The sequence below is a fragment of the Colobus angolensis genome, unplaced genomic scaffold, assembly GCF_000951035.1.
Source record: "Colobus angolensis palliatus isolate OR3802 unplaced genomic scaffold, Cang.pa_1.0 Scaffold88, whole genome shotgun sequence".
Taxonomy (NCBI): Eukaryota; Metazoa; Chordata; class Mammalia; order Primates; family Cercopithecidae; genus Colobus; species Colobus angolensis.
In genome coordinates this window covers 4,516,978-4,534,944 of record NW_012122709.1, presented here as the reverse complement: position 1 = coordinate 4,534,944, position 17,967 = coordinate 4,516,978, and the positions used below count along the sequence as shown (strand labels likewise).

Below are 17,967 nucleotides of genomic sequence, written 5' to 3'. Positions count from 1 at the left end.
CAAATCAAAATCTCAATAAACACTGCTTTGTAACTCACTAGAGTAACTATAATTAAGACTATAGATTATAGCAGATGTTGGCAAGGATGTGGAAAAATTGGAACTGTTTTATTGCTGGTGGAAACGTAAAATAGCGCAGCTCTTTGGAAAACAGTCTGGCAGTTCCTCAAAAGGTTAAACATAGAGTTACGTATAACCCAGCAACTCTACTCCTAGATGTAAACCCAAAAGAAATGAAAACATATGTTCCCATAGGAATTTAGCTATAAATGTTTATAGCAGCACTACTTAACCAGAACGTGGAAACAACTAAAATGTCCACCAGCTGATGAATGGATAAATAAAATGTAGTATATCCATACAATGAAATGTTATTCAGCAGTAAAAAGGAATAAAGTAGTGATATACACTACAATATGGATACCTTGACAACATTATGCTAAGTGAAAGCAGCCAGTCACAAAAGACTAACATTGCATAATTCCACATTAAGGATATGTTAAGAATAGACAAAGTGACAGGGATACAAAGCTGATTAGTGGTTGTCTACAGCTGAGGTTTAGAGGGTTGGGGAAAAAAAGGGGAGTGACTACTAATGGGTACTGGGTTTTTTTTAGAACATTGTAAAAATGTTCTAAAATTATTATGGTTATATTTGCACAACTCTGGGAATATACCGAAAACCACTGAATTTTATGATTTTTTAAATCAAAACAATTTTTTTTTTTGGTAGAGACAGGTTTCTTCACTATGCTCCCCAGGCTGGTGTCAAACTCTAGGCCTCAAGTGATCCTCCTGCCTCAGCCTCCCAAAGCGCTAGGATTACAGGTGCAAGCCACCATGCCCAACCCCACTGAATTGTATCCTTTAAATAGTGAATTGTATGGTATGTGTATTAAATCTCAGTATAGATGCTAACAATTTTTCTCAGCATATACTTGAAATATTATGGACGACTGCCTGTTTATGAAACTGTTGAAAGAAATAGAAGACAATAAATTTAATGATCTTGTATTCTTTGCCAATGCTTGTTGGTTGAGTGGTAGAAGAGCTTTACAAAGATTTATTGTACTGTTAGCTCCAAGATTCTCTTGTAACAAAAGGAATGGTTGTGTCAGGGCTCAGAAAACGATACTCCAGAGTATGGCACTTTGGCATGCTAAGCACTTTGAACTAAAGGAGATGGGAAGGCCTTAGAAGCAGCCTCAGAAGCAAAGTCTTTCTCTGACCTTCTCCTGTCCTCCTGTCTGCTGCCCTTCCTTCTGCTCTAAGGCAAGCCATAGAAACTAGAATTCTGGCTGGGCCTGGTGGCTCACACCTGTAATCCCAGCACTTTGGGAGGCCCATCCCAGCACTTTGGGAGGCCCAGGTGGGCAGATCACTTGAGGCCAGGAGTTTGAGACCAGCCTGGCCAACATGATGAAACCCCATCTCTACTAAAAATACAAGAATTAGCCGGGCATCATGATGGATGCCTGTAATCTCAGCTACTTGGGACGCTGAGGCAGGAGAATCGCTTGAAACTGGGAGGTGGAGGCTGCAGTGGGCCGAGATCGTGCCATTGCACTCCAGTCACTCTAGCCTCAGCAACAGAGCGAGAATCCGTCTAAAAAACAAAAATAAAGGCTGGGCACGGTGGCTTATGCCTGTAATCCCAGCACTTAGGGAGGCCAAGGCTGGTGGTTCACAAGGTCAGGAGTTCGAGACCAGCCTGGCCAATGTGGTGAAACCCCATCTCTACTAAAAATACAAAAATTAGCTGGGCATGGTGGCACAAGCCTGTAGTCCCAGCTACTTGGGAGGTTGGGGCAAAAGAATTGCTTGAACCCAGGAGGCAGAGGTTGCAATGAGCTGAGATCGCGCCACTGCACTCCATCCTGGGTGACAGAGCGAGACTCCGTCTTAAAAACAAAAACAAAAACAAAACAACAAAAAACTGGAACCTCTGTCCCCCAAACCCACCACAAAACATAAAAATTTTTCTCTAAATTTCTCTCACCTTTCTGCTGAGAGCTAACCATAAAAAATATTCTCTGACTTCCTCATTTGATAGTCATAAATCCTCATTTTGGAGGGGTCCTCCCTGTAAACCAGAAAGTATCTGAAACAGGTCTCAATCCATTTAGAAGTTTATTTTGCCAAGATTAAGGACGCGTCTGGGAGTGAGGCTTGTGCCTTTCTCCAAAGGTGACTTTCAGGGCTTCACTGTTACAAGGGAAAAAGCAAGCTGGAGGGGAAAAAGGGAGGGTACACTAATCCACACGTTGCAAGAGAAAAGGAGCAGGTAGGGGAATAGTCAATTGGTATTTGTTTCAGGCTCAGTAAATCGGCACACAAGATAAGGTGAACACACAGTATATCCTTGTAGAGATATTTAACATTTTATCTGTAGCTATCCACTTAGGAACAAAAGCAAAGGCAGTTGCTTGCATAACTCTGCGTTGAATTTAATTTTTTTCTTTTGGCTTAGTGAACTGGGGTTCCAAGTTATTTTTCTTTCACATTCCCTATACCCAAAAGGATTGTTATCTAGAGAGGCTAAGAAAAATCTGAACAGACAGGCCTTGCTGGGTTTCCCCCCTCAGTCTATTTCTGTCAGATCGTACTCTTTTTGTCCTGTCACAGTTCTACTCACTGTCCATTCTTCACCAAACCTAACCATAAAAATGGACAGTTTTCCCTGGGTCGTTGAATCTTCATTTCTGAAGGCTCCTGTGTCAGGTAAAACGTTAAATAAATTCATCAAACTTTTTTCTTGTTAACTTGTCTTTTGTTATAGGAGTGTCTTCTATGACCCTTATGATGGGTGAGGAAAGGTATCACACTTTTCTGCCCCTATAGTTGACAAGTATTTTATTTTTTTAGAGATGGCGTCTCCCTCTGTCACCTTTTTTTTTTTAGATAGGGTCTTGCTCCATCACCCAGGCTGGAGTGCAGTGGCATGATCATGGCTCAATGCTGCCTTGAACACATGGGCTCAAGTGATTCTCCTGCCTCTTACAGGCTTAAGTCACCGTTCCTAGTGGACAATTATTTTAATAATCAAGGCTGGGAGTGGAGGCTCATGCCTATAATCCCAGCACTTTGGGAGGCCGAGGCAGGCAGATGGCGAGCTCAGGAGTTTGAGACGAGCCTGGTCAACATAGTGAAACTCCATCTCCACTAAAAATACAAAAAATGAGCTGGGCATGGTGACGGGTGCCTCTAATCCCAGCTACTCAGGAGGCTGAGGCAGGAGAATCGGTTAAACAGGGAGGCGGAAGTTGCAGTGAGCCGAGATTCCAGATTGTGACACTGCACTCCAGCCCGGGCAACAGTACAAGACTCCGTCTGAAAAAAAAAAAAAAAAATCAAGACCAAAATATGGCAGTGCAATTTGTTTTCTCATTGATGTCATAAAGCATATGAACAAACTAAATTTCAAGTTCCCCAAAAAGTTTATTGCTGATCTAACTACACAGGTCCGAAAATTTATGTAGAAACAAACTTTTCATAATACAAATCTTGATAAAACATTACAAAAGCTACTGGATAATTGACTAAGTATGCTGCAACAGCATCCTGAGCTTCCACACTAGGCCTAAAGCAGCAAATAAATGTCAAGAGGAGTGGGGACTGAACACCCTCCCGCTTTCTTGATTCCAGCAAGATCTAGATACCAGGATTTCCTCACCCCAGCTGCCCAGATACGGGTGTTATTCTTAATTCCAAAGCAGCTTCAAGAAGATCTGATTTCTAGACCCAGCTCTGCTGGACGGTTGTGAACGAAAATTATACACTATCATTCACCCTTTCAGTGCTTTATTTCCTAAGGCATGTGATGGGAACAATGAATATCTGTCCAGTCTACTTCACCAGCCTGTGAAAAATCAGAGTGAGTCAACACATCTGAAAGCATTGGGTAATGATGAGGCAGGTCATATTGAAACATGCACTGCTGGACTGAACCAAGTTCTGCTGCTGAAGACCTGTGTGACCGGGGTAAGTCATGTAAATACGAACGGTTCCCCAACTTGTAAAACGTTCCTTTTCATGTCCCCAAACTGGTAGGAGCGAAGAGTGTCGGGGCGTTATTGGAGCCGTTTCTCAGCGCCACACGGTGCACATCAAGAGAGTAGGTGTCCTCGCAGTCAGTTTCTAAACTCTGGCTTCTCTGGCCCCGCTCTCTTATTTACAGATGAAGAAGGCTCAGAGACCGAGTGACTTGTCCACGGTCACACAAGGAGTATTGTTTGTTTGTTTGTTTATTTATTTTTGAGGCGGAGTCTCGCTCTGTCGCCCGGGCTGGAGTGCAGTGGCCGGATCTCAGCTCACTGCAAGCTCCGCCTCCCGGGTTTACGCCATTCTCCTGCCTCAGTCTCCCAAGTAGCTGGGACTAAAGGCGACCGCCACCTCGCCCGGCTAGTTTTTGTATTTTTAGTAGAGACGGGGTTTCACCGTGTTAGCCAGGATGGTCTCGATCTCCTGACCTCGTGATCCGCCCGTCTCGGCCTCCTAAAGTGCTAGGATTACAGGCTTGAGCCACCGCGCCCGGCCACAAGGAGTATTGTTACAGAATCGATCCCCCGGCCACCGGGTCTGTGAGGAATTTGGCGCGGTAGCCGTTGGATGAGCAGCCAGCAATGGCGGCTCCGCAATGTCTACACAGCAAAGCGAAGCCGAGGCCCGTCACCTAGCGGCCTGTTCAGGCACTACAAGAAAAGTGCCGTGAAAAAAGACTCTGGTTCTGCAGCAGACGGGAGCCAATAAGCGCTAAGTTCGCGCTGCTAATTCCTTTTTTCTATTGGTCCTTCCAACTGTCAATCAACTATTTGCCTATCCCTTATTGGCTTGCCGTCAATCATTTTACTCAGTATACCAATCACACGCTCTTTGCCAAGTGCTTTTTTTTTTGGTCCTGACATCCCTGAGTCTGACGAATTTAGCCAGTTCCTTTATTCCATTGGCCAGATCAGACTCCTCCTCTCATTTATCCCGTTGGGGGCGGAAGTGAGAGAGTCCTTATTCGTATTGGCTTAGGTTTGCAAGCGGCAGTTGTCTATCAAATCTATCAAGACGCCCTTAGCGCTCAGGAAGTACGGAACCGGAAGGGGTGGGCTTTGCGAAGATGGCGGCGCTGGTGAGTTTGGTGTGGTTTCTTCCTCGCGTAGCTATTGTGGAGTTTTCCTTTCCCTTCAGCGGCTGGAGGCAAACTGTTGGTACCAGGGAAGGGTGGTGATGAAAGTTGCTTCAGGGAGGCGGCCTTCCTAGAGTTACTGTTCCTGTCCAGTAACCCAAGGGGCTGGCTTTAGGGCGAGTCTGTGAACAGGAGTGTGAAGGCCCCGAGTCTGGGGTGTCAGACGGAGAGAGGGCAGTTTCCCAACCTAGACGTTCCGCCTTCTTATAATCCTGAGGAAAGAATGACTGCTTTACTCCTCCTCTCCCTTCTGTAGGAGGTGCTGGAGTCAGACCTGCCAAGTGCCGTGACACTTCTGAAAAATCTCCAGGAGCAAGTGAGTAGTGTCGCCTCTGGAATAAATTAGTCATGGATTGGCTTTGACTTTATGTACTTCACCTCAAAACTTTGGTGATTGAGATACATGAATGCTCCCAAAAACCATAAGAGTAAAGTGATGTAATGAAAACCTTTCCAGGCCAGAGTTCTAAGTAATTGATTCTGCACCCAAGGGAATACAAGAAACGCCAAAAAGAAATTATCTGAATAGTTTTCCCTTATTCATATAGCTAAGGAAACCAGTGCTTGGAATGGTAACATGATTTGCCCGTTGGGTGCCCAGGTAATACACACTTAAATACAGAGGCTTCTTGACTTGACGATGGAGGTTATGGCCTGATAAACCCATTGTAATACGAAAATCTCGTAAGTCAAAATTTTGGCTTGATGCCACGGCCCAGCATCACGAGAGAAAAGGACGGTTTCTACCGAATGCATATTGCTTTTGCACCCTTGTAAAGTGGAAATTAAGACATAAGTCGGGGAGTTATGTAGTTTTATGCATTGTAAGTTCAACCAGTACAAACAAAATTACAGTCCTCCAGTCACTTTTCTCCTCCCTATGGTTCAGTAAAAGATGGTCTCTTCTTTAAAAAGTTTTTTTTTTTTTTTTTTTACTTTTTGAAGAACCATCTCCCCTATACTTTCCCAGAAGTGAGAAGATAGTACTGTACTTTAGACAGTGTTTCAGACGATTTTTAGGTGGCATTGTTTAGCTTTTGCTCTTCACAGTTTGCAGACATGATTTGATACAGTCTAGTCAGTTGTTTCATTTGGGCTAATTTCAGGTGATGGCTATAACTGCACAAGTGCAATCACTGACACAAAAAGTTCAAGCTGGTGCCTATCCTACAGAAAAGGTAAGATGTACTCAAGCAGTAAGCATCCCCTGACTTAACGTTCTCAGTAGTTCTTTCATTGTATGTTTATTGTGTCTTATATATCCTAAGTGCTCGAGCTTCAAACATAAATACGATTCGCTTTCTGTGCTGAAGTCTAGTGGGAAGACAAAGCAAAGCAATAGATGTAAGTATTAATAGTAGCAATCACATTACAGAGTTATGAGGAGTCTCTAGCCAAAGAGAGGGATTAATTAACTGCCAGAAGAGCAGAGGGATTCAGGACAGGCTTCCCAGAGGAGGTGATAGGATTTTGAGGAATAAACAGGAGGGACAGAAAGAAGGAAAGAAGGAACATGTGCAAATGCACAAAGGCCTGAAAGTATGGTGATATTATGGGAAAGGAGGAAGCCGTTTTTGTGATAGGATGTACTTTCTGTGTTATGTGTGGTGGGGGTAGGAAATAAGACTGGAAAAGTAGTCACTCTGAAGATCATTGTAGGCCAAATGAGGAGTTACTTTCAGATTTCATTTAATCTAAGACAGTTATTAATTGGAACATATCACTTATTGTGTATATTAAGAAAAAATGTGACAGGCTGGGCCTGGTGGCTCATGCCTGTAATTCCCAGCACTTCAGGAGGCTGAGGCTGGAGGATTGCTTGAGCTCAGGAGCTCGGGACCAACCTGGGTAACACAGTGAGACCCTGTCTCTACAAAAGTTAAAAATTAGCCGGACATGATGGCATGTGCCTGTAGTCCCAGCCACTCGGGATGCTGAGGCCAGAGGATTGCTTGAGCCTGGGAGGTTGAGGCTGCAGTGAGCTGTGGTTGTGCCACTACATTCAGCCTGGGTGACAGAGCAAGATGCTGTCTGAAAAAAAAAAAAAAAATTCCTCATGACATAATACCAAGATGCCAGTGACTGAAACACACATCCTGATTTCAGAGATGTTAAAATATGAAAACAATGTGCATCTTAAAATTGAAATATGCGCCTGTAATCGCAGCACTTTGGGAGGCCAAAGTGGGAGGATTGCCTGAGCCCATGGGTTTGAGACCAGCCTGGGCAACGTGGTGAGACCTGTCTCTACAAAAAAATAAAAAATTAGCTGGGCGCAGTGGCGTGTGCCCATAGTCCCAGCTACTCGGGAGGCTGAGGTGAATGGATCGCTTGAGCCCAGGAGGGCGAGGCTGCCATCAGCCACGATTGCACCACTGCACTCCAGCCTGGGCAACAGAGTGAGACTGTCTAAACAAACAAACAAACAAAAAAAGGGCCTGGCTAAGAAAAAAAAGTGGCTTACGCCTATAATTCCAGCACTTTGGGAGATTGTGGCGGACAGATCACCTGAGGTCAGGAGTTCAAGACCAGCCTGGCCAACATGGCAAAACCCCATCTTTACTAAAAATACAAAAATTAGCCAGGCATGGGGGCACGTGCCTGTCTGTAATCCCAGTTACTTGGGAGGCTGAGGCAGGAGAATCGCTTGAACTCAGGAGGCAGAGGTTGCAGTGAGCCAAGATCACGCCACTGCACTCCGGCCTGGGTGACAGAGCAAGACTCCATCTGAGAAAAAACAAAACAACAATTGAAATATTGTAGTTTTCAAATTAAGGTCTGGTAGAACCTTCTCAGGGATTACTGGTTGGGGACAATGTAGAACAACAACTCTGGACCTCTCATTCCTGCTTAACTGAAAACTCTGGTATTATCTGTTTTTATATATTGAGCTTTTGTCCTAAGATATTTAAGCCAAATATTCTATGGGTAAACACAAGTATGAAAATCATTGTAATAAGAATCACTGAAGGAGTTTTAAGCACAGGAGTTACAGCAAATTTGTGCTTACAGAAAGATAACTAAGCATTCAAAATATATTCCCTTCTTGCCTTTATCATTCGCTTATGTTCTTATTGTCCATTTTTATTTAAAAAAATTTAAGTCTTTGTTTTTCTCTCATATGCTTATAGCTCAGTTTGAATTTGACAATGCCCAAGCACATCAGAAGAGCCTGCTTCTCAAATTCTTACCTGTTTTTGTCCTGGGTACCATGCTTTTTTGTTTTGTTTTGTTGAGATGGAGTCTCCCTTTGTCACACAGGCTGGAGTGCAGTGGCATGATCCTGGCTCACTGCAACCTCTGCCTCCTGGGTTCAAGTGATTCTCCTGCCTCAGCCTCCCGAGTAGCTGGGATTACAGGTGCCTGCCACTACTCCCGGCTAATTTTGTGTTTTTAGTAGAGACGAGGTTTTACCATGTTAGCCAGGCTGGTCTCGAAATCCTGACCTCAGGTGATCTGTCCACCTCGGCATCCCAAATTGCTGGGATTGCAGGTGTGAGCCACCACACCTGGCCTTGGGTACCATGCTTTGAACCATTTCAGTGCCTTTTGGAGATGGATGAGTTGCCAGCATCCTTCTTAGATCACTATATATTTGTTTGTTTGTTGAACAAATACATATTAACTTACCTTTTTGACCAAAGAGTTTTACTAGGTGCTTTATAGGTTACAAAGTACTTTCACATTATCTTGTTTGAGCCTCATAATTGTTCTTTGTGGCAGGAAGGAAATATCGTATATATTTTACTGATAAGACTGAGGTTGACCTGGCGCAGTGGGTCACGGCTGTAATCCCAGCGCTTTGGGAGCCTGAGGCGGGTGGATCATGACGTCAGGAGTTCGAGACCAGCCTGGCCATTCATGGTGAAACCCCATCTCTACTAAAAATACAAAAAATTAGCTGGGCGTGGTGGCAGGCACCTGTAATTCCAGCTCCTTAGGATGCTGAGGCAGGAGAATCGCTTGAACCTGGGAGGTGGAGGTTGCAATGAGCTGAGACAGTGCCACTGCACTCCAGCCTGGGCAACAGAGTGAGACTTCATCTCAAAAAAAAAAGAAAAAAAGACTGAAGTCACAAGGTTAAGTGACTTACTCAATGTTTGACTACCAAATACCTATTTCAGAACTTAAACTCAGTTTGTGGACTCTAAATCCTTTGCTCTCCTTCTATACCACAGTAGTGTTGATCTCGAGAGCTTAGCATGTTGGCTTAAAGACATCCAGGGATTAGGTGTTGGAGTCAGATTGAGTTTGAATCTTAGCTCTACTTATATTACTGTGTTATCTTGGCCAAAGTATTTAACGTCTCTGAAATAGGTTTTCTTAGGGCTGTGAAGTTTGGAAGATACATAAAAGCCCAAAGAAAAAAATGAAAAATCAGTATAATCACCACTCTGAGATAACCACTGTGGTATATTTTTTTGAGATTTTTAAAATTATGAAAATAATATATGCAACACTTTTTCAGTCTAAAGTACACCATTTCTTCCTTTTCCTCATCTCACCCTAGGAGTAGCAGTTACTTGTGTGTTGTCTTGTAGACATTTTTCTATGTGTATAAAATGTATTCATCATATCCCCCCCACACACACACACTTTCACAATTGAAGTCATATTATACTTTCTGCAACTTGTGCTGACATGGATTTAATTCGATGTCATTATATATAAATCATTGTTTTTACCTGTATCATATAATTCCATTGTATGGGGAGAAATTAGTAATTACTTTGATTAAATTAATTTAAAATTTGGCGGTGTGTGGAGACATTTTTGACTGCTACAGCTTGGAGGGGCCATCCATGGGAAGAGGCCAAGGATGCTGCTGAAAACCTACAATGCCCAGGACAGCCCTCAACAAAAAATGTTCTGGCGTCAAATGTCAATAGCTCTGAGATTGAGAAACCCTTTTATAGTCTTTTTTGGAGGGTAGTTTATCGATTTTCCTCTTCTCATTGTCTTCTATTAATTCTCTGAGCGTTGTTTTTCTTGTATTAGCGTAACTTTCTCATTGGCCATCTTAGGCACAGCTACTTCTTGAGACTACTCCAGATATCTAATATGAAGTGATTGGGAAAATCTTGAACTTGGAGAAACATCCTGTTTACCCTAGGCTTTCATCCTAGTTCTTTAGCTAAAACCAAATCTGCATCTCTTTCTCTTTTGTTCAACTCAGGGTCTCAGCTTCTTGGAAGTGAAAGACCAGCTGCTGCTCATGTACCTTATGGATTTGACCCACCTCATTCTGGACAAAGCCTCAGGAGGGTCTCTTCAGGGACATGATGGAGTTTTGAGACTGGTGGAGATTCGCACGGTATGAAGCATTTGGCGTCTTGGGGTTTTAAGTTTCTAAATCTTGAGCTCCAAGGCTGTCACATAGTAGCTCTCATTTAAGTGAGTCTTCTCATGTTTAAGGAAACCAAATTTAAAAAGGTGTTTTTCTGTTCATTTGCTCTACTTTGTACTTATTTTAGGTGCCTTATGTGGCACCTTAATATAGGGACTCTGGTGTGTGCTTCATTTTGGGAAGGAAATGTAATCCCGTTTAACTACCATGTTGTAGGTTTTGGAAAAGCTTCGTCCCTTGGACCAAAAACTGAAGTATCAAATTGACAAACTGGTCAAGACTGCAGTGACCGGAAGCCTTAGTAAGTGAGGAGACCACCATGAAGTTGTGGGGACCATCAGAAAGTTACAAATTTTGTAAAATTCCTTGGTTTATTTATTTCAGGTGAGAATGACCCACTTCGTTTTAAGCCTCATCCCAGCAATATGATGAGCAAGGTAAGGGGTTGTATTATTCTCCTGATTTTTTTCTGAGACATCTATACCTAGGTGAGCCTCGTGGTGATCCTGGATCCCCTGGGATTCTCTTAGGACTTGACTTTCCAACTTGTGTGTTAGAATGCTGAGTATGAGATTTCCTTTTCTGCCTTTTTATATTCCCACCTCCCCAGGGTACTCCAGCTTTGGGTTTTCTTCTCACTTATGAATGTTTCCTCAGTTTGCAGACATTATTTCTTTTGTAGTTGAGCTCTGAGGATGAGGAGGAAGATGAAGTAGAAGATGGCCAGTCTGAGGCTTCAGGGAAGAAATCTGTGAAAGGAGTGTCTAAGAAATATGTTCCTCCACGCTTGGTTCCAGTACATTATGGTATGAACTTTGGCTGCTGCCTCCTCAGTATGAATTGTTTCTCTTCTTTTCCCTGTTCTTGGATAACCCCTGCTTATTTTCATCATGTAGATGAAACAGAAGCTGAGCGGGAGAAGAAGCGTCTGGAACGAGCCAAGAGACGGGCATTGAGTAGCTCTGTCATTCGTGAACTTAAGGAGCAGTACTCAGATGCTCCAGAGGAAATCCGTGATGCTCGGCATCCCCATGTTACTCGCCAGAGTCAGGAGGACCAACACAGGTCTGAGCCCTTGCATTAGAAATTATTCCTACACTCTAGAGTCCTGTCCTCATGCTTTAGACTAACGTGACTAAGTTTGGTACCAAGAGAATTGATGTTATATAGAAAATGGAGTGAAAAATTTGGGATGATAGTTTCTAAGAATCAGGAGTTTGGAGTACAGGATAGGAGCTAGGAAAATTTTTACCCCAACTGTTCAAAGCAAAAGCAGTACATTACAATTCGACATGCGATTTGAGGGGAAAAAAAAGCAGTTTAGAGAGGAATATATGCAGTTCCACATAGTGCAACTTTAAAATTCTGTGTTTCACTGTCACAGCTCTCACTTTTGTGCAGAAGGCAATAAAGGTAGGTTTTTATAGTGACATTGTGAGTGCTAGATAAGTTCAGGGAAGGAAAGTAGAAAAGCAGTGTAATTGAATACAGGCTCATCAACTTTGCTCAGGTGCAGTCTTTACAGTTGATGGATTTGCATGAATGGACACATTTAGGGAAACCCATTTATAGAGCTGAAATTAAAAAAATGTTGGTATAATATTTTAAATAGTATTATGAATAGGCTATGGATTCATATCTAGCATGAGGGAAGTTCTAGCACAGAGCATGTTTCATTGAGGAAGCTCAGTATTGAACATTCAATATGTCCTTACTAAATCAATATGTTGATCTGCTGTGAAACTTCTTGAGAACTCCCTGAACAAGGGATGAGTAAATACTTGGGCCAGGTTCTGGGCTGGAGCTTTCCATCTCCATGGTCTGAGCCTGCTGGAAACTGGCTTTCTCTGGCAGGGTTAACTATGAGGAGAGCATGATGGTGCGTTTGAGCGTCAGTAAGCGAGAGAAAGGACGACGAAAACGAGCAGATGTCATGAGCTCACAACTTCATTCCCTCACGCACTTTAGTGACATCAGTGCTTTGACAGGGGGAACTTCTCATCTTGATGAGGTGAGGTTGAGATATGGTTGTAGTAGGATGTGACTTTCTTGCTTTCAGCCAAATGTATGTGGGGCTTATTACCATGAGAAACTGGGGAAGGGATGCTGGCTCTCAAAAGCACAGTGCCATTCCTTCACTTCTCCATCTGTCTCCAGGATCAGAATCCTATTAAGAAGCGGAAGAAGATACCTAAGAAAGGTCGGAAGAAAAAAGGTCAGTGAACTGCCAGGACTTAGGTGATCAGGTGCAAGGTGGGGACTACAAATTGAGACTCTCTGGATTTGCCATTCTGGGTCTCACCAACCCTTGTAGTATCTCTTCTGTACTGGGTAATAATCTCCTTAGGTAGGCTTTTATTTTTTCTTTCCTAAGCTGGAAATCAGCATCATTCACAAAATGAATTTCTGGATTCCACCTCTAAGGTCCCACAGCTCCTGTTCAGGCTTCCCTAAATAGAACCATTATCCCATTTCAATTTTATTCCTACTTCACATCTTTTGCCCTGGGAAGATACTCAGAGTACTGCCTAGGAGACCCCACCCCTGTGAGCCCTTCTCTCTAGATATCCTCTTTTCCTGTCCCTTTAGCTTTTCTAACTGTCTTTTGCCTCATTCTTGGTTTCCCTTCCTTTCAGGTTTTCGGAGGCGGCGGTGATTATGGGTGTACATATTTGTATATTTTTTGTCATCCTGAGATACTTCTAATTTCATTGTATATGGGTTGTTTTCCGTGGAATTCATTAATTGTTTGCTTTGGACATGTAGAAAGAACCTTACTAATAAAATTGATTTTACTTATGAATTAAAGCCCCTTTTTTCACATGTGTTATATGACTGGACTCGTTGGGTTTGGGATATTTTTGGTGAGTGGTTGGTGAAAAGGGAAAGATTTTTTGGAAGTGCAAAACATTTGTATTGTTTTCTTTGATAGTATATTTTTCCCAGAAACAAAAAATTGGAAAATATTGAGAGACGAGGGTGGTATAATAGCTCTTCCAACCCATGTTGCCTCAACTTCCTGTATGATTTGTTACAATACAGATTGAGATATTAATACATGAGTTTTAGGTTTTATTGGTGTTATCTGGGCTGGCCACCAGGTGGCATAAGTGGTTCAAGAAACTTGTGGAGCTTGGCTGTAATCAAAAGCAAGATAGAACCTTTCCACATCAGCAAGATTATTCTTGTCTTCACTTCCCTGAATGTTTTTCATTTCTTTCTGAAATAGCATGAACATAAGGCTGATCTTGGGTCAGTTACTGAGAGAGTTTGTAGAAAATAGTAGAGTGAGTAAGAAGGCTAGAGTGAAGAGTCAGTATAGTCGTGTTATTCAGTCTCTTACCCTGCCTTCAACTGAGGGTTGTTTTACCAGAGTCAGTAAAGGCCAACCCTTCTATAAAAAGCTGGCGAAAAAAATAAAAATTGCCAGCAGACAAGCAGAATATTCCTAGCTTAACAGCCAAGCAAATGAAAATCCCACAGAAATAATTAGCCAAACTCAGTCCAGGAGACTGGTGGGAGTTACACATCTGAGATCTTGTATTCTAACGAGAGAATAACCTCTGTTGGTGAGATATCCCACAGGCCTTGGATAATACAGAAAGTGAAAAAAGGGATTAAAAAAGATAGAAGTTGGGTCTGTAGAATTAATTCATTGGAGTTTTTAAAAAAGGCTTTGGGTCTCATGAACATTTGATTTTAGTGTCTAGTATTGCTGGATTATATCGATAGACAAATTAATTTGGGTTAGTATGTGACTAAAACCTTGTCGATTATGAATTTATGAATTTGGATTTATACTATTCTGCCTGATTGGGGCAGGGGTCTACTTTCAGTCTGCTGCCTGGTAGAAAGTAGTTAAGAGACTGGACCTATGACTGTCTTCTGCTAATTCTGTGATCTCGGGCAAATCACTTAATATCCCTGGCCTTTAATTTTCTTCAGCTAAGAAATTAATGTATTAGACTTCATCTCTGAGATTCCCTTCAAGTCAAAGAGCCTACAGCTTTTGTGGATGACACCAAGATGGGTTTATGTCTGGGGCTGCTCACTTTTAGTTCCTGATAGATCTGAGGGAGTCTGACATGCCCTGGGCTCTCATACTTCTGTTTCCTCGAGGGAATCTAAACAAAGCCACAAGAACAGATTTGGAGACTTTTTTTCCTTTACGACTGAACTAACTAGATGAGTGATTCTGTTCAAAAATACTTTAGTTAAAACCACTTCATTTGCTTGTTAGGACGACTGTATTTGTTTCTAATTTATTAAGATTTGTGGATTATGGGAACTGTCAGGGGAAGGGAAGCACTGTTTTTTAAAAAAGCAAAACAGATACTACCTTCTGGCCAGGTGTGGTGGCTCATATCTATAATCCCGGCACTTTGGGAGGCTGGGGCAGGAGGATTGTTTGAGGCCAGGAGTTCAAGACCAGCGTGTTTAACACAACAAGACCCTGTCTGTAAAACAAATAAAAAATAAAAAAATTAGCCAGATGTGGTGGTGTGCGCCTATAGTCTCAGCTGCTTGGGAGGCTGAGGCAGGAGTATTGCCTAAGCCCTGGAGTTTGAGCTTGCTGTGAGCTATGATCTCACCACTGTATTCCAGACTGAATGACAGCAAGACCCCTGTAAAAAAAAGACCAAAAAAACAAAAAAAACTGTATTATATGCTGAGCTAAGTGCTTTATGCTTAATCCTTACAATTTTTTTTTTTTTTTTTTTGAGACAGAGTCTCACTCTGTTGCCCAGGCAGGAGTGCAGTGGTGCAATCTCCACTCACTGCAACCTGTGCCTCCTGGGTTCAAGCGATTCTCCTATCTCAGCCTCACGAGTATCTGGGACTGCAGCTGTGTGCCACCACGCCAGGCTAATTTTTTGTATTTTTAGTAGAAACGGGGTTTCACTGTGTTAGCCGGGAAAGTCTCAACCTCCTGACCTCGTAATCCACCCATCTCGGCCTCCCAAAGTGCTGGGATTACAGATGTGAGCCACTGCACCTAGTAATCCTTATAAAATGTATGCCATCTCCATTTTACTAGTGAGGAAGCTGAGACACTTAGGGCAAACAATTTTTCCTAAGTTGTAGAACCAGTGCTTGGAGAACACTGAGGATGGAGGACTTCAAGTGTCCTGTGGTTCATGAAAATCTTCAGGGTTAAAAAATCTTTTTCATTTGTAGATGGTTTATAATCTAGCTCCCCCACCCTACTGCCGCATTTCTGTTAGAGGCCTTGTCTTCAAGGAAACCCCAAGTTCCACAATTCTGGTCTCTTTGTGGTATACCAGTGAACACAGCAGACAAAATCCCTGCCTTTGTGGACCTTATATTAATTCAATCAAGTCTTTAATCCCAGGACATTTTGTTTTCCCTGGCTTTTAGGCATTATTTGAAATAAGTTTCTGGTAAAAAGTTGAACTATTTCTGAGAATGTTTGTGCCAGAGTCATCAAACACTGTTTAGAGTGTATTGTTTGATAGAGTATTACATGGATTCTCAATATGTAAAACAGGGGTAAGTGCGGTTACTTTGATTGAAGTGGGGATGAGGAGTCCTAAAGTTCCGTGTTCTTATGACCCCCTTTCTCCAAGATTCCTGAGGAGCCCCCAAGGAACCTTTCGAATACCTTAGAATATAGTTTGAGAACAACTGTTAGGGTAGTAGAACAAGGGAACTAAGAATTAAAATTTTAGGATTTCGTTATGGCTGTTCTGTTCACTTTTTTCTTTCCCTTATTCCTACTCATAGATTCAGTTCTCTGATTATTCAGACCATATGAATATCAGATTTTCTCAGTGTATTGCTGACAACAGATCATTTCTGGTGTTCACTAAGTAATAGCTGTCATTAATGCACACATGAGCACCTTGCCTGTTTGTTTTATCGTGATCGTTTTATCATGTGATAGCTTTATTCTATACAAGTAGTTTATATCTCCGCCTTATTCTTTTCATCTTAGGGGACAAGGAAGAGAGTTTGGCCAAGGCCTGTCTTTGCCTTAAAAGCATTGTTTTGTTAGGATTTTATGAAGGTTTGGGGAAATGTCTGTTGGGAATTCACAACAGTCTTCATAGATAACCTTATTAGTAAAAATGTGTTTTGTTTGTGCGGGAAAGTATTAGTGTGTCAATTGTCAGCACCATGGAGAGTTCAAACTCTCTTCATTCCTTTAGTTGGTGAATAGGACGTAGCTAAACCATAGAACTGCGTGGTATAGACCTGCCCTTTTTCAGAGCCCAGTTTGTCCAATCTCCAAGTTCTGATTGGTACAGATTGGGTGAAAATCAAACACCTCTGAGTGTCCCCCATCCTCCCTGGAATCGTTTTTAAGTCTATAAATCCCAGATTCATGCCAAAGATTTGACTAATTTGATGGAGGTATGTGAGTGGAATCCTGCCTCCTGCTCCATTGGTAACATCATTTATATTGTGATACATGAAATTTTTACCAGCCCTTAAGAAAAACTCTTTCCTATTCATCTTTGCTTAGAGAACCTTGAGGGAACTTAAAGTTGCTTTTTCATTCCTTGGGCCTCGTTTTCTGCCTCTGCATGAGGAAAGGCATCAATGCTCTGGCTCTCTGCCCAGTCTTGCTTTTGTGTTTCTTTGATCTCATTGTTCAGAGGGTCTCAGAGAAGCCCCAAGAGCCATGCCTTTGCATGTTTAAGCTATTGATGCTTTTGAAATAACAGAACGTCGCTGTGTAAGAAGTGTATTAAAGGTCTATCTTGAACAAATTTGGGTCAATAGGTGGCAGTAGTCACCGAGTGTTGAGGCCCTGACACCCCCTAAACACAAACACATTTGATGGCCATTATATTTAAGGAAGGATGTGAGAAAGGAGGTCACATTGAGATTAAAATGGGGAAGAAAAGCAATCCTTTTTGGTGGAATCCAGGAAATGCTGAAATGTGCTGGATTACATCTGTGGGAATGTTGTGTGGAGTATGAGGAAGATTGCTGTCAGCTAATGAAGGGCACTGGTTGGAAAGAGCACAGCCTTAGGATTGGGGGAGCAGATTCATTCATCTAAGATGTAGGTGCTAAGGCCTCTTCCAGCTAGAGTAAGCCTGTGTTAAATGAGGACCAGCACTGAAAGGATAGAGTGGGGTTGGAGTGAGTAGCGATACAAGTGGGGGAAGGAGGGGCAGATCTGTGTGAAGGGACCATGGAAAGGGTGGGCTGTGAAGGGGAGGACTGCGGTTAGAGGGGGAGGGGCTGCTGCAATACTTGAGCCTATCTAATAGGGGAGGGGAGGGGGAGATATTGGTCTGTGCTGCAGCTGCATTGCTTCCCCTCCCCCACACTTCTCAAGGAGCCAGAGCAGTGCTGGCAAATCTGTCTTCATGTATTTATTATTATTAAAAATGTGACAGATCCTTCCTCCCTGGAAGCACAACAAATACTGCTGATCACATTTCTCTCTCCCCTCCCTCTGCAGAGCTTT

The 17,967-nt window shown here is 42.5% G+C and overlaps 1 protein-coding gene across 1 annotated transcript; it reads left to right on the top strand.

Annotated features, from left to right (window-relative positions):
- Nucleotides 1-5,088: 5,088 nt before the first annotated feature.
- NGDN (neuroguidin, EIF4E binding protein) lies at nucleotides 5,089-13,346 on the top strand. The gene is made up of 11 exons (XM_011930828.1): nucleotides 5,089-5,119; nucleotides 5,433-5,492; nucleotides 6,283-6,354; nucleotides 10,353-10,490; nucleotides 10,740-10,824; nucleotides 10,908-10,960; nucleotides 11,206-11,329; nucleotides 11,420-11,588; nucleotides 12,378-12,534; nucleotides 12,681-12,738; nucleotides 13,160-13,346. The coding sequence occupies exons 1-11, from the start codon at nucleotides 5,108-5,110 to the stop codon at nucleotides 13,177-13,179; spliced, it is 948 nt and encodes a 315-aa protein (XP_011786218.1). The 5' UTR covers nucleotides 5,089-5,107; the 3' UTR covers nucleotides 13,180-13,346.
- Nucleotides 13,347-17,967: the final 4,621 nt, after the last annotated feature.

Bases quoted from the DNA above. Each gene is read 5' to 3' on its own strand.
- NGDN (XM_011930828.1), top strand. The intron at 6,355-10,352 runs GTAAGATGTACT...TGTTCAACTCAG, and splicing joins GTGCCTATCCTACAGAAAAG to GGTCTCAGCTTCTTGGAAGT. The intron at 10,491-10,739 runs GTATGAAGCATT...ACCATGTTGTAG, and splicing joins GACTGGTGGAGATTCGCACG to GTTTTGGAAAAGCTTCGTCC.